Source organism: Plectropomus leopardus, chromosome 4, assembly GCF_026936395.1.
Source record: "Plectropomus leopardus strain MGB_pleo_1.0 chromosome 4, ASM2693639v1, whole genome shotgun sequence".
NCBI classification, from domain to species: domain Eukaryota; kingdom Metazoa; phylum Chordata; class Actinopteri; order Perciformes; family Serranidae; genus Plectropomus; species Plectropomus leopardus.
The window spans coordinates 2760918-2774942 of record NC_142179.1 but is presented as its reverse complement, the minus strand read 5'-3'; the positions used below and the strand labels follow the sequence as shown (position 1 = coordinate 2774942).

The 14025-nt window shown below is 39.3% G+C and overlaps 1 protein-coding gene across 1 annotated transcript; it reads left to right on the top strand.

The window, feature by feature from the left end:
• Positions 1–532: 532 nt before the first annotated feature.
• LOC121944822 (putative G protein-coupled receptor 21) lies at positions 533–11778 on the top strand. Its single transcript, XM_088076300.1, has one exon. The coding sequence runs from the start codon at positions 1394–1396 to the stop codon at positions 2453–2455; it is 1062 nt and encodes a 353-aa protein (XP_087932426.1). The 5' UTR covers positions 533–1393; the 3' UTR covers positions 2456–11778.
• Positions 11779–14025: the final 2247 nt, after the last annotated feature.

Sequence of the window (14025 nt, the reverse complement as noted above, 5' to 3'; positions counted from 1 at the left end):
TGTGATATTAAGCTATATTGCCCTACATGAACATAACCTGCAGGTGTAACTTGACTGGGGGAAGTTGGGATGCAAAATCCAGGTGGTATTATTTTTTTATTTAAACATGTCAGATATATCAGTAAATGTTTCCTTTGCATATTAGTGGTTAAATTTCACTGTGCTGTTCACACCTGGTTTACATTGAAATACCAAAAATGCTGTGAAGACAGTTGAACATAAATCACACAAATCCATCCTTACTGGGATAAAATCCTTAATCAGAACTGGTTTTCTGGCATTAGTCGTGTTTTACAGTGGAAACACAAAAACAGTGAGGGTGAGAGAGATGGAGGAGGAAACTGAGTCACAATGAGTGTGTGAAAGAAAAAAAGGGGGAAAAGGCAGGGCAAGAGAGGAGGGGAGGGAGCACCAGTGTGTGTGTGTGTGTGTGTGTGTGTGTGTGTGTGTGTGTGTGTGTGAGAGAGAGAGAGAGAGAGAGAGAGAGAGCGAGAGAGAAGGGGGAGGAGAGTGAAGCAGCAGTGGCAGCGCTGCATCATCACTACTGCCACTACAGCAGAGAGGAGAGGCAGTTTACTGCCTGCCTCCCTGCTCTCACTCTCTCTCATACACACACATTCATGCATACACACTCTCTCTCTCTCACACACACAAACACACACGCATACACACACACACACACACACACACACACACACACACACACTCTGGATGTCAGCCGGCTGCCTCTGAGCCTCAGTGAAAGCTCCCGGTGACATTATACCCATCACCTCTGGATGTCTTCAGGACTCTTCCTGCTCCAGACGCTGTGTGTGTGTGTGTGTGTGTTTGTGTGTGTGTGTTTAGTGGACTGTGGACTTCCAGATCCGCTTGTTTGGACTCCCTTGCTTTTGTTTGCTGAGGGAGCCGTCACTGTCAGCATGGAGGAGTGTTAACATGCTCCGTTGTTTTTCCCTCCTTTTCCCTCCGCTGAAGAGCAGAGAAGTGGACGGCTGGATTTTTTTCGGTGGCTGCGTGCCGGCGCAGAGTGCTTACCTCAGGATTTGCAGTTGAAGGGGAGGTGGGGGTAAACAGCTGCGAGGGGAGGACGGTGTGCACTGCAGCATCGAACTGGCATCTCTTATTCTGTGGTGGAGATTTTTTGTGCTCCTCGAGGTTGCACACATGCACGTTTTTCACACCCGGCAGCAGCAGCAGGAGGCTGCGTTGTACACACACCGATGGATTACTGCGACTTTAAGGACAGGCTCCCGCACGCTGAGGAAGACAAGATGCTAATTTAGCAAGTGCTCTTTGTTTTTGGAATCGAAACCAACACTACAAGTATTAAAAATTTGACTCGCAGGATGACGTTGAGCTGAAAGCACCGCCTCCTGCTCCCTCCAGTCCAAACATGAACTCTTCCTCCAATGCGAACCAAAGCGGATCTCCTCCGTTCTGCCTGCTGGGCGCCGCGGGCTACTCCCGCAGCCTGGACACCTGCGTGCTGGAGGTGGTCGTCATCCTCTTCCTCACCGTGCTCATCATCGCCGGCAACCTGGTGGTAATCTTCGTCTTCCACTGTGCGCCACTGCTGCACCACCACACCACCAGCCACTTCATCCAGACCATGGCGTACGCCGACCTGCTGGTGGGCGTCAGCTGCCTGATGCCCTCGCTGTCACTCCTCCACTACTTCCGTGGTCTGAACGAGGAGCTCACCTGCAAGGCGTTCGGCTACATGGTCTCTGTGCTGAAGAGCGTCTCCATGGCGTCGCTGGCGTGCATCAGCGTGGACCGCTACATCGCCATCACCCGCCCGCTGTCATACGCCACGCTGGTGACGCCATGCAGGCTGAGGGTTTGCATCGTCCTCATCTGGGTTTACTCTGCGTTAATCTTCCTCCCATCGTTTTTTGGCTGGGGGAAGCCGGGTTACCACGGAGACATATTTCACTGGTGCGCGGACTCGTGGAAAACCAACCCCGGGTTCAGCACTTTCATCGTGGCGCTGCTCTACGCACCAGCGGCGCTCACCGTCTGCTTCACTTACGGGAGTATATTCCGGATCTGCCGGCAGCACACAAGGGAGATCACCCAGCGCCACGCCCGCTTCAGCTCGCAGGCGGTGGGCGATAAAGGCGAGCGCTGCGAGGGCTGCACGGACAAACGCTACGCCATGGTGCTGTTCCGCATCACCAGCGTCTTCTACGTATTGTGGATGCCGTACATCCTCTACTTCCTCCTGGAGAGCTCCGGGCTTTATCACCACAATGTGGCGTCCTTCCTCACCACGTGGTTGGCGATTAGCAACAGCTTCTGTAACTGTGTCATCTACAGCCTCTCCAACAGCGTCTTCCGGAAGGGCCTCGGACGCCTCTTCAGCCCGTTGTTACCCGCCTGCCTCGGCTGCGTGGACGCCAAAAAGGCTCCAGCTTCCGCCAGCACACGACCGGACCCTCGCTGCCAAGTATGAGCTGTAAGCCACGACGGATTTGGTTCGGTCACTTTGGAGGCATCTGCGCTCTGTGGTTGTGTTGCGAAGCATCACGCCGGTCTTTTTTGGTCCCACAGTTAAACGTGTCGAGGACCTGCACAGAGCGCGGAGAGGCGCCTGCACAGACGCCTGTCGGTTGTCTCAAAGGCGGATTTTTTTGGAAGCTTTGAAGCTTTCTTGAATGCTCTGTGGCATGATGCTGCTCTCGATCAGGAGCTGACGGCAGGGAGTTAAGAAGTTTGATACTCAGTGCGTTTACATGCACAGTGAAGTGAAGCTGCGGTTACACCTCGATTAGTCAATTTAATTGGACTTCTGTCCTTGTCCCAGTATAGAATTTATTGGTGGAAGTTTGTCATACACCACCATGGTGGGTGTTGATATGCCCCCTTTCAGCGAGTTGCTTTTGGACCTTCTTTCAAAAAAAAAAGTTAGCAAGCCGCAAACAGGTTTTGTGTCAAAAGGTGAAAACTTTTTCTCATGTATTCTACACTTGGTACCTTCATCTTGTTATGTTTTCTTCTTCTACGACTTTATACTGTATGTCGACTTATACTTTATACTTATGCACTGGGCCAAAACGTGGCTTGACGACTAGGATCGCGTGCAGATCGCTTCGGCCAGTTTTCGGTCTGACTGAGGTGTGTACGTGAAAGAGTTAATTGATTTGCATTATCGAGGTGTGTTGGTCCAAAAAGAAACTTTACTTGAGTTGGACTCAACATGTATTTTAAAAGTCCGGTTTTAGTCGGACAAACAGAATAATTTTACATTTTTTGACATCATGTACTGACTGAGAAGGAAAGCAGACTGTTGGATTAAGATTCATGTGTGTTCATGCACTGACTCATCAACTCCCAGATGCAAAAAAAAAAAAAAGAAAAAGGAAAGCACAGCGCAACTTGTGTTGTGCAATCCACCGAAATGCAAAAAAAATATTTGAAAACCTTTTCAAGCCTGACTGAACAATCTGCAAATCATCTTTCAGGGTAGAATTAGGTGATGCAAAAAAAGGTTTAAAACACTTGAAACAGACTGCTGATCTGTTTCCCCTCGGGAGCTTTAGATCCTCATGAGTGTCTGAAAATCATCCGTCTGATAATGAGCTAAAAATACGTTTCGGATGAACTTTGACTTGTTGGAGCAACACCACTTTTCCTTGTGTTGCTGTCAGATGCCTTTCACAATATTTAAATCTTTGAACCTTGAGCATATTGGTGGGATTTCTTTTTAAAACAAAGGGAAAAAGGCAATGAGCAACTTAATCAATGTTCTGCAAATTACAAGAAATTATTAGATTTAGAAAAATATAAAAAGAAAAAACTTGAGAAAATGTCTAAAGATGAAACAAAATAGGGGAAAACAGTATAATTATCATGATAATATCATCATGATAATTAAAAGTTATGTTACAAAAGTACTATAATACTAGATTACTTTTTAAGCACTTTCCAGGTCATTTCCATGTTTTTTTTTCCACTTTTTTTTTCATTATTTTTTAATTAAATAAATTGATTATTTTAACTAATTTTCAGTTTATTTTCTTGTCTTTTAAAAATTCCTTGCTAATTTTTGGGTTAATTCCTGCCTTTGTTGCTGATTGCCTTCTTTCAGTGTTTTTGAAAAAAATAAATCCAATTTACTCAAGTTTCAAAGAGTCATTTACTTTAGTGAATATTGAGATTTATTTCGGAGCTGGCGTGTGTTTAATCAGACGGAGTCCTCTCCATTGAAGCTGTTTTTTTAGTGGGAAGCTCCACGTATGTTTACACAGTCTCGGGTTTCACATGAAACTGTTGATTTAGGATTTAGCTTTACTTTCAAAGATGGCCGCTGACATGGGAAGTTTTCCCGCCAACGGACGGCGGCGTTTCCTCGTCTGAGAGACAATAAATGTATTTATTTGGAGAGTTGTATTCTGTGTTTCCTCCTCAGGTTTATCAGCAGTTCTTTGTTCGGCCTCCGTGCTGTTTTGCCTTTTGATCTCTGAAATCACAAGCCACGTAGCGTCTTAAGATAATCACCTGACTTTGTCGAGTGTTGATGATGAATCTGCTGTCCGCCAGGACGCACACGGCCTCCGTGCAAAGACTCACTTCACTGTTAGCTGTTACTTTCGTGCTCAGTTTTAGCCCTCCAGCTGCTGATTGTCGTTCAGATCAGTGTGGAGAGGAGAAGTGTTAATCGCCGTGCATCACGAGCCCGACCTCACAGTTTCAGAGGGTCAGAGCACTTTTTTCTGAGAGCCAGTGACCGCTTGTGGCTTCATGTAAATACACTTGAGGGTTTAAATATTTAAACAGCGGCTAACTGTTGTATAAAGTAGATCTCCGGCATTTTTGTGGGTGAAAATGCTGTTGTTGTTTTATAACATTATTTATTTGTCACAGCCAAAAGGTCTGATGTGCTTCACTCGAGACTGTTTCTGTGAAGAATATAGAGGTAAATTTGTCTGAAAAATCTGTGTGTTAAAGGGTAACTTCAGCATTTTTCAACCTGACCCCGTTCTGCCATGTTTTTGTGTCTAAGTGACTGATGTGAACAACGTTTTTTTGATTGCTCCAGTATTTAAAGATAAAACTGCAGTTGGCAGCTGTGCAAACTCCCCAGTATAACTGGATGGAGCAGTTGTGCAACAGCACTGAATGTCCATTTAACCCCTTAGGGCCCGCTTTAATATTACACTTGTTTTGTTCTGCGCACAAAATGCACTTTTAAAAATCAAGCTTTAGAAAAGATTCTACACGATTCTACATTGAGGAAGCGTTTCTTTGAGTTTATTTTTTTAACCAACATCAGTCTTAATCATAAATATCAAATATTCATAAATTTTCAGAATTTTAAGCCTTTAAATTCCAGGTTTCTGTCATAATAACACAAAAATGAATTATTTTCAATACACTACATGCAGAGTAGATATTTTTTTAATCATCACAGTCTGGGATTAATCAATGATTAGCCACAACATTGATTATGACAGTGCATCTAGTGGAAATAGCATGTATTTCCTCCATATGCCAAATATGGTCAAAATGACCTCATCAGGTGGAAAATAGTCAAAATGACAAATTCAGAGTCAAAAGCCCAGAATGACACCCAGAAATAATACAAGTCCTGTTTTTCTGCTCTGATGGCTGTGGGATCAAAAATGTCAGTTTGAATGGGTTTCAATGGAGCCTTTTTGGACCTTAACAGTCTAAATGTAACTATTTAGTTTCCACAGTGTATTTTAGACTTATTGTAGGAGCTGAGCTGCAAATTCACTGATTACACTCAAATACACAATCTGGACTACATTTAGGACACATGCATGAACACGGCCAAAATATCAAAAAACGAAGAATTAAAAACATGTAAAATGTTCCAAACAGTCTGTAAGACTTAAAGTGGTTATTCTTGCTGCAGAAAGGCTCAGATTGTTATTATATATGTCTGAGGTTTCCCTCAAAGAGATATTTTGCCTATTTTCAACCAGCTTTGTATCAAAACAATGTGGGCAGTATGTTCAGATGAACTGTGGTAAACTTCCCTCCATCTAACCAGCGCCAAGATATCCCTTCTCCCCCTGAGGCCAAACTCCTCCAAGTGATAATTTACATCATTTGAAGTAATTTGCTCACTCTCAGACTGCTGCTCGACTGTTACTTTGCATTTTCCTATTTCCTGCCACCTGTGCAACCAACAACTCTGACAAAAACTACACAGCTGTTGAATAGTTACCCGCCTCTCTATACGTCAAGATTTTGTTACTGCAGTGCCTGTTTCTCTCCTTAATTTGTCCAGAAACATATTTAAACGCCTTGTGTAGCTGTTATAGAGTTTATGAACAGGGAAATCAAACAGTAAAACTAAACAGTGCTGATCAAATTTAAAACAAGACTCTGATTCAGAGTTGCTAGCATTTGTGGCATCAAATGTTTTCTGACACATTTAACGACTGCTGGCTGCCATTGCTTCACTTGGACCAGTTCACATTTCGTCGCACACCAGCAGGAGTGTTTATTGGTCAGGTGCACTGTGGTGCATTCTGGTAGTTGTAGGTTTTCTACCTCTTGAGCAAAAGTGTCCTTTTCCTTAGTTTTCTCTGGTTATGTAGCATTCATTTCAGTATTTTTTTTCTGTATAGATGGACTAGTTTTATTAGCAGCAGGAAAATACTTAATTTAACTTTTACTTGATCTGATCTGTTTGTTATGTGTCTAAGTCTCGCTTAAGAAGTCTCGTTCTGAAATCTCACGGGATGTAATTTGTTGCAGGAACACAACACTAAGAATGTGAGTGAGAGTTATAAAAATGGTGCCGGTTTTGTTTTGTTGCGTTGGAGTGCAGAAAAAGTAGTTTAGTCTTATGTGAGGGATTAGAAAACAACAACATAAAAAGGATGGTTCGAGTTTGCGTATTAAAGAACTGTGCCAACAAAAAGTTGTGCTACACTTTGCACCGCTTAGACACAAACACAAACAGACCAGGTCAAGCAAAAAAAGTAAAGAGACACGTCAGGCGCTTAAAATCACAATCTGAACCTTTCTGTGGAAAAAATAACCGTTTTAAATGGACGTTCAGTGATGGTGCACAATCGTCCCATCTGCTTAACTGCAGGGCTTTGCACAACTTCTGATGCAGCGGTCTCTTTTGTTACTGGACCAGTTTTTTTTTTTTAAAAGGTTCATATTAGTCACTTAAGCACAAAAACACGGGGAAAGAGGGTCTGGGTTGAAAAATGCTAGAATGATCTTTTAATGTGTAATGTGAGAATATAAAACGACTTCCATAATACAAAAAAGATTTGTAAAATCACAAAAATGTTTTGCAAATTTAAAACCGATCTGCATATACACAGATTCCCCAAATAATAATAATAATAATAATAATAATAATAATAATAATAATAATAATAATAATAAAAGACTGTGCTGGTAAACTGCAAATCTAGAATTGAGATTCACAAATAAAAACTGGATTCACAAATATCTGCTTAAAAGTTTTATTGATATATTTTTTATTTGTGGATTTTTTTGTGTATTTGAGAATCTGTTTTATTTTTGCAAAAATATTTGTGTGAGTTTACAAATATATATATATATATATATATATATATATATAGTCTTTGTGGAAGTTGTTTTATTTTTAAAGATAATACATTTATGCACAGGTTGTGGATCTCCACACACAAATTACACTGAGACAAAAATATTTTCACAGAGGAGGAAGCGTTTCTTTCTAGCCTGCAGGAAGATTAAGGATGTGGATTTTGGCTTTAAAGTCACAAGGAAATGTATTTTTGAGAGCGTCTTGCTTCTGAATTTGACATTTTTGTGGTTTAAGGTGAAACTATAAAGAAAGAAACGATATGCAGGGATTGTTAAAAAAAAACAAAAAAACAACACAATAAAACTTATTTGCCAAAAGTTTTGGACACCCAAGATGACATACTTTTGGTTACTTTTTGTTTGTAGCTGTTTTCATGGTCAATGATTTGAAATGTTCATGCAACAGCATGTGCTGGTATTAAAAAGGCTAAACACAGCAATTCATTAGAATCATTTTTTGTTACAGTCTGAAAATAAAATGCCATAAAATGTGTATTTTCCAGCAGAACAGCATCAGAAATTTCCAGTAAATTATACAACTGAACTGAAAATCAAACCACAGTTTCTCACCTCTGGTGTTGTAGTTACTGTATTTTATTTATTTATTGGTTTATTTAAAACTCTTTAAATGCCAGGTTTTTTGTCATGATGCCACGATGTTTTTACATGAAAAAAACACAACATTAAAACATATAATACATTACAAATAAAATACATTAATATGATTATCTGCTTTCATTGAGCTCTTTTTTTATACCAACATGAGTCCCAATCATAAATCAATGAAATATTCATTCATTTTCAGAATTTTAACCCTTTAAATGCCTTTTTTTGTCATGATGCCACTATATCTTTAGATAAAAGAAAACAAAAAAAAAGAATTATTTTCAATATACTTCATGCAAGGTAGATTATTGTTTTTTTTTTATTATCACAGCCTGAAATATGCCAATAATATTTAGCAACATTGATTTTTATAAATTATTATTTTTTTGTGCAGTGTGTCAAATCCTCACACACCCGCTCTGCACACAAAATGTGATTTTCAAAATCAGGCTATAAAAAAGCAACCAATAGTATGACTTTCTTCCTCCATTCAGTTTATTTTGTTTTTAACCAGCATCAGTCGTAATCATAAATATCAAATATTTCTCAGAATTTTAACCCTCTAAATGCCATTTTTTTTATTATGTCACTGTGTTTTTAGATGAAAAAATAAATCACAAAAAATTTATTATTATGATAAATCTACTCAATCTACTCCATGCAAAGTAGATTTATTTATTTTTATTTTCACAGTCTGGGATATGTCAGCAGCATCATTGATTGTGACAGGTCACCTAGTGGAAATAGCGTTAACGTTTTTCTCTCCAAATGCCAAATATGGTAAAAATGACATTATCAATTGAAAAATAGAAAAAATGACAAATTCCAAGTCAAAAGCCCAGAATGACACCCAGAAATAATACAGGTCATGTTTTTCTGCTTTGATGGCTGTAGGATCAAAAATGTCAGTTTGAATGGGTTTCAATGTTTTTTGACCTGAACAGTCTGAATGTAACTATTTAGTTTCCACAGTGTATTTTAGACTTATTGTAGGAGCTGAGCTGCAAATTCACTGATCAAACTAAAATGCACAATCTTGACAAAATTTATGCCATATGCATGAACACAGCCAAAAATATCAAAAAACGAAGAATGAAAAGAGGATAAAATGTGTCAAACAGTCCCTAAGAGTTAAAAAGCAGCAAATAACACACTATCGTCTCAGTAAAAAAATGACCAGTTTTGCTGTTTGTTTTGTCGTTTAGTGCTCTGCAGCTTGGCAGGCGTCTTGCCGTCATCCCCTCCACCACCAGATGATAACGTCCATTTTTATATTACGTCACTGTAGAAACATTGATATTATACATATGAAATGTGCAACGCTTTCGGAGTTTGCGAACACACACAATGCCAACATTTTCCTCTCATGACTGGGAAACAATCGTCACCACGAAGTCCATTTAATATTTGAACTGGAGGACTGGATTTGCCCAGGTTTCGTATTCCAAAAAGTCAAGTTTTAGCCTGACCGATATGGGTTTTTTGCAATCGATACTGATACTGATACTGATACCAATTTTATAGTGTAAAAATTAACAGATCACCGATAAGACGACCGATATAGTGAATTTTTGAGCTGGAGTGAAAATAGATCATCTATTCTATGTGAATTGTGCTCCGATTTTGCACCGATATGACAATGCAAAAGTCAGAAGTCTGCTTTCTTAAACAAACCACTATTATTTAACAATTTACTTATTTAACATTACACACGAACAACACCTTTGCTGACCATTTAAATAAAGAATATACAAATAAAATACACATAGTACTGTTTGGTCTTTGCTGACCATCTAAATGAAGAATAAATACAATAAAATAAATTACTAAATAAACATCAGTACAGTTCAGTATCAGTCAGTGGTTGACCATTGTTTTCTGCATTATATGGTCTGTAAAAAAAGTTTTCTTATCGGCACATATCGGAAAAAATATATATAAAAATATACGCTGATGCCGATATGCTCTGATATATCGGCCGATAATATCGGTTTCCCGATAAATCGGTCGGGCTCTAATTGTGACCTTAAAAGCAGTGAGGAATTATTATAAGTTTGACATTTTCTCTCCAGAGACGCCTCATTTCTCCACAGGGGTTCAGGGTCAGAGGTCAGATTAAGGTCAGGGCTCAGAGTTTATCGGTAGGACTTTTTTTCCGGTGCATCAGACTCACCAGCTGCTGTCAAAGGGGGATCGGACCTCTGGCCGACCCTGCTGCCCTCAATACGCTCTATTTATTCAACATTTTTCTGTGTAACGGTGTGTGTTATGTAATCGCTATGAAAATGTAGTTTCCTGCGAAGTGTTGCCATGTTTGATCTCTGCTCGATTTCGTTGTGAAAGATGCTCCAAATGACAGACTTTGTCCTGCATGATTCTGTCTGGATCCATGTTTGCAACTTTACTGACTGCACTCTTTAGCATCCTGACTGCTGCTGCGTAACGCAGATGATTTATGGTGTTTTCTTATGAGGGGAATGAGTTCCTGATGTCGCTGCCGTCGGGACAAAATGACGCAAATCTGCAAAAAGTTCAGATTTTGATGGAACATAACAATAACATTTTAATTTAAGGTTACACAATCAAAATTTCAAAAGCATCAAAGGTCACATTTAAGGCACAAATAACAGAGCGTACACGTACAATATTAGCAGTTTTGTGTCATTTCCCTCGGCAGCAGTGTGATGCTGCTCAGCTGTGAGACTCAAAACCTCAAACCACAAACAAATTGATAGAAGGGCTTTCATCATTTCTGAACTCTGGTCGAGCCGTTTGTTACTCATGTTGCATGTGATCCGACTGACTGATCTGATCTGTAAATATGGAGGTTTAATCGTCTGATCGTCCGTGTTCTGATTCTGTTCTTTGGATTAATTTGGTACCAAAAACTATTATCACAGTACAGATATTTGGTAGTTTAACCCTTTGAAACCTGGATTAACATCACTTTACTTGCTGTGTTGCATTCAGATGCCTTTTATTTATGCCTTTTAACCCTCGGCAAATTGGTTTTAGTTTCTCAAAAACATGGGGGAAAATGTCAATGAGCAGTTGGCTAGAAATTTCCAGCAAATTGCAAAAAATTAGTAATTTATATATATATATATATATATATATATATATATATATATAATCTGTCTATAAATCTATATAAAATCTGTCTGATAATGAGTTCAACATGTTTACTGGATGGACTTTAACCCTTTGAAACCTGCAGCTTTCATAATATTTAAATCTTTGATTTCTGAGAAAAGTTATGCAATTTCTCTGAAAAAACATGAGAAAAGGACCACAAATGTTCCACAAATTGCAAGAAATTAGTAGATTTAGAAAATAGTTAGAGAAAAATATCCAGGGAAAAAAGCTTGGGAAATACAATATTTATAATGATAAGCACTATTTCCAGATTTTTTTCAACTTTCTTTTTAACTTTTTCCAGATTATTGTTTTATTTATTTTTTATTAATTATTTTTTAAAAACTTTTTTTTACTTAAAAAACAAACAACAAACTAATTTTATTGTAATTTTTTTTCTTGAAAATGTCTGAGTCATTTCTACTTAAGTTGCTCTTTGCCTTCTTCCCAAATAAAGCCAATTTACCCAGATTTCAAAGGACCAGTGTTTTCCTTCAGTGACTTTGATGTGGACGCGACTTTGTTACCTTAACTGGTTTTGCATCTGGTTAGATCGTAACCAGGGCCATGCACAGACCTTTTGGGGAGCAGGTGCTCAAGCTAATAAAAAAAAGAAGAAGAAGAAGAAGAAGAAGAAAAGGGCACTCCTCTTATAATTATGTATAAAAAATAAGGTAACATACAGAAACACATTTTTTACTCACTTTCATATCTAGTAACCCTAACCCTAACCCTGTATGTGGGCTGGGTTATATGGCTAAAAATGTTATTAGCATGAAGTGATAAAGATTTTCATCTCAAACGATATCAAAATTAGCACGATAAATGTAAAAAAAAAAAATTCTGTGAAGTTTGAAGACTAAAAATTGGTTCTAAATGAAAGTTGTGAAAAACTCATATGGTCAATTATTTAATGTCAGGACATAAAAAAATTGACAAACAACAGAACATTTCACGAATATGAGCTGGATTCAAAACACTCGTGTGTAATTTTTGCCTTTTCTCAATCAAAGCAATAATCTAAAATAAAGATTAACCTAAAAGATATAAATTAAACCTAAAATGTAAAATGATAAATAAAAATGCCTCACAAAAACGATTTGACTGTGCACGCTCCTGATCAAACCTCGTCTGGATTTGTCCGTCACGCTCTGCTCGTTTCACGTCTCCGTACTATGAAAACACTCAGTTAAGATCAAAGCAGAAACAGACGCTTTATGGCTGCAATTTACCGGTTTGAATCACGGGATGCAAAATACCATCTTATCTCTCTGTATCTGTATTTCGCTCGCGGTGCATATCGGCATAAAATTTCAGCGTTCCCTCTCTAGCTGCATACAGACTGCAGAGAAGTGGAGAAAACCAACAAGAAAAACTGGTTTTGCAAAGACCAATAATGTGCATCACAATTCAATAACTGAAAGTCAACTATTCAGAAATTTAGGCTAAATTTACCCGATTTTGAAAATTATTTTAGGCTAAATTTAATGTTTTTTGGGGGCTTTCACATGTTGTATATGGGTTGCAGGTGTGATGTTTGTTTAGATAAGTTGAACATTTCACAAAAACTAAACTTACATTTTTACCATGTTTGTGCTTCTGTCACTGTGAACGGACAGTTCACCCCAAAATCAAAAATACATGTATTTCCTTTGACCTGTAGTTTTACTGATAAGGCTAGATAGTTTTGTGCAGAGTGATGGAGATATCAGTCAAAGAGATGTCTGACTTTTCTCTAATAATATGGAACTAGATGTCAAACTCAAAAAATAATAATTATGCCAAAAACATTGACTTTATGTAATTAAATTACATGTAAATTTTCCACTGCTCCAATGCTCCACTCTGATTCTCTGCCGGTGTCTCTGCCGGTGTCTCTGCCGGTGTCTCTGTTGGTGTCTCCTAATGTCTGCTCTGCCTTCATTAACCGCCAATGTCTCCGCCGGTGTCTACTCCGTTCTCATCCTCCGGCGGTGTCTCTGAATGTCCACTCCGCTCTCATTGTCCTTCATATGATTCCAATCTCTTTCAAGGGCACCAAAATGTCTCCATCCGGTCCTGATACTGTCATTTATTAGCGAGCTCGCTGCTCACAGTAACCGCTGAACACCGGTGTGAGCGGCCGCCGTCTCCCCGTCCCTCCTTCTGCTCCGTGTGTGTGTGACGGGGACATGATGAGAGGACATGATGAGAGGACACGCGGGACCCGGTTTGAGTTCAGGTGTAGTGAGTTTCCAGCTCGGTTCTGCTGAAAGAATAAACTGATGTCTGAGAGATATCTGCAGAGATCACAGCAGAGCCGTGACTTAGGGACGGTTCTGTAGCTGCTGCTTCCTGACTTTTCGGGAATGTTCCTCTCTGTAGATCCACTAGAACTCAAACAGAATTCAAAGGGAACCTTTAAGCTTGACAGAAATAGTGATTTGATGTATATCGTGATAATTATCGATATTGACTGATGTGAAAAAAATGATCACGATTAGTCTTTTTTTCCGCGTCGCCCTGCCCTATTGTAAATGCATATCGCTTCCAAATATAAATATCGGTATCGGCCCTAAAAGCCCTAACATCCATGGGCCCCTGCTTTGATGCCTATAACTCCACAGTCAGTTTAAATTTCACTCCCTAAAATGTTGAATCACATGTAAAAATAAAAATGCTTCCGGTGCGGCGGGTTGATCACAGAGTCGCTGTGTTCGACCGTTCTGCAGCTGATTA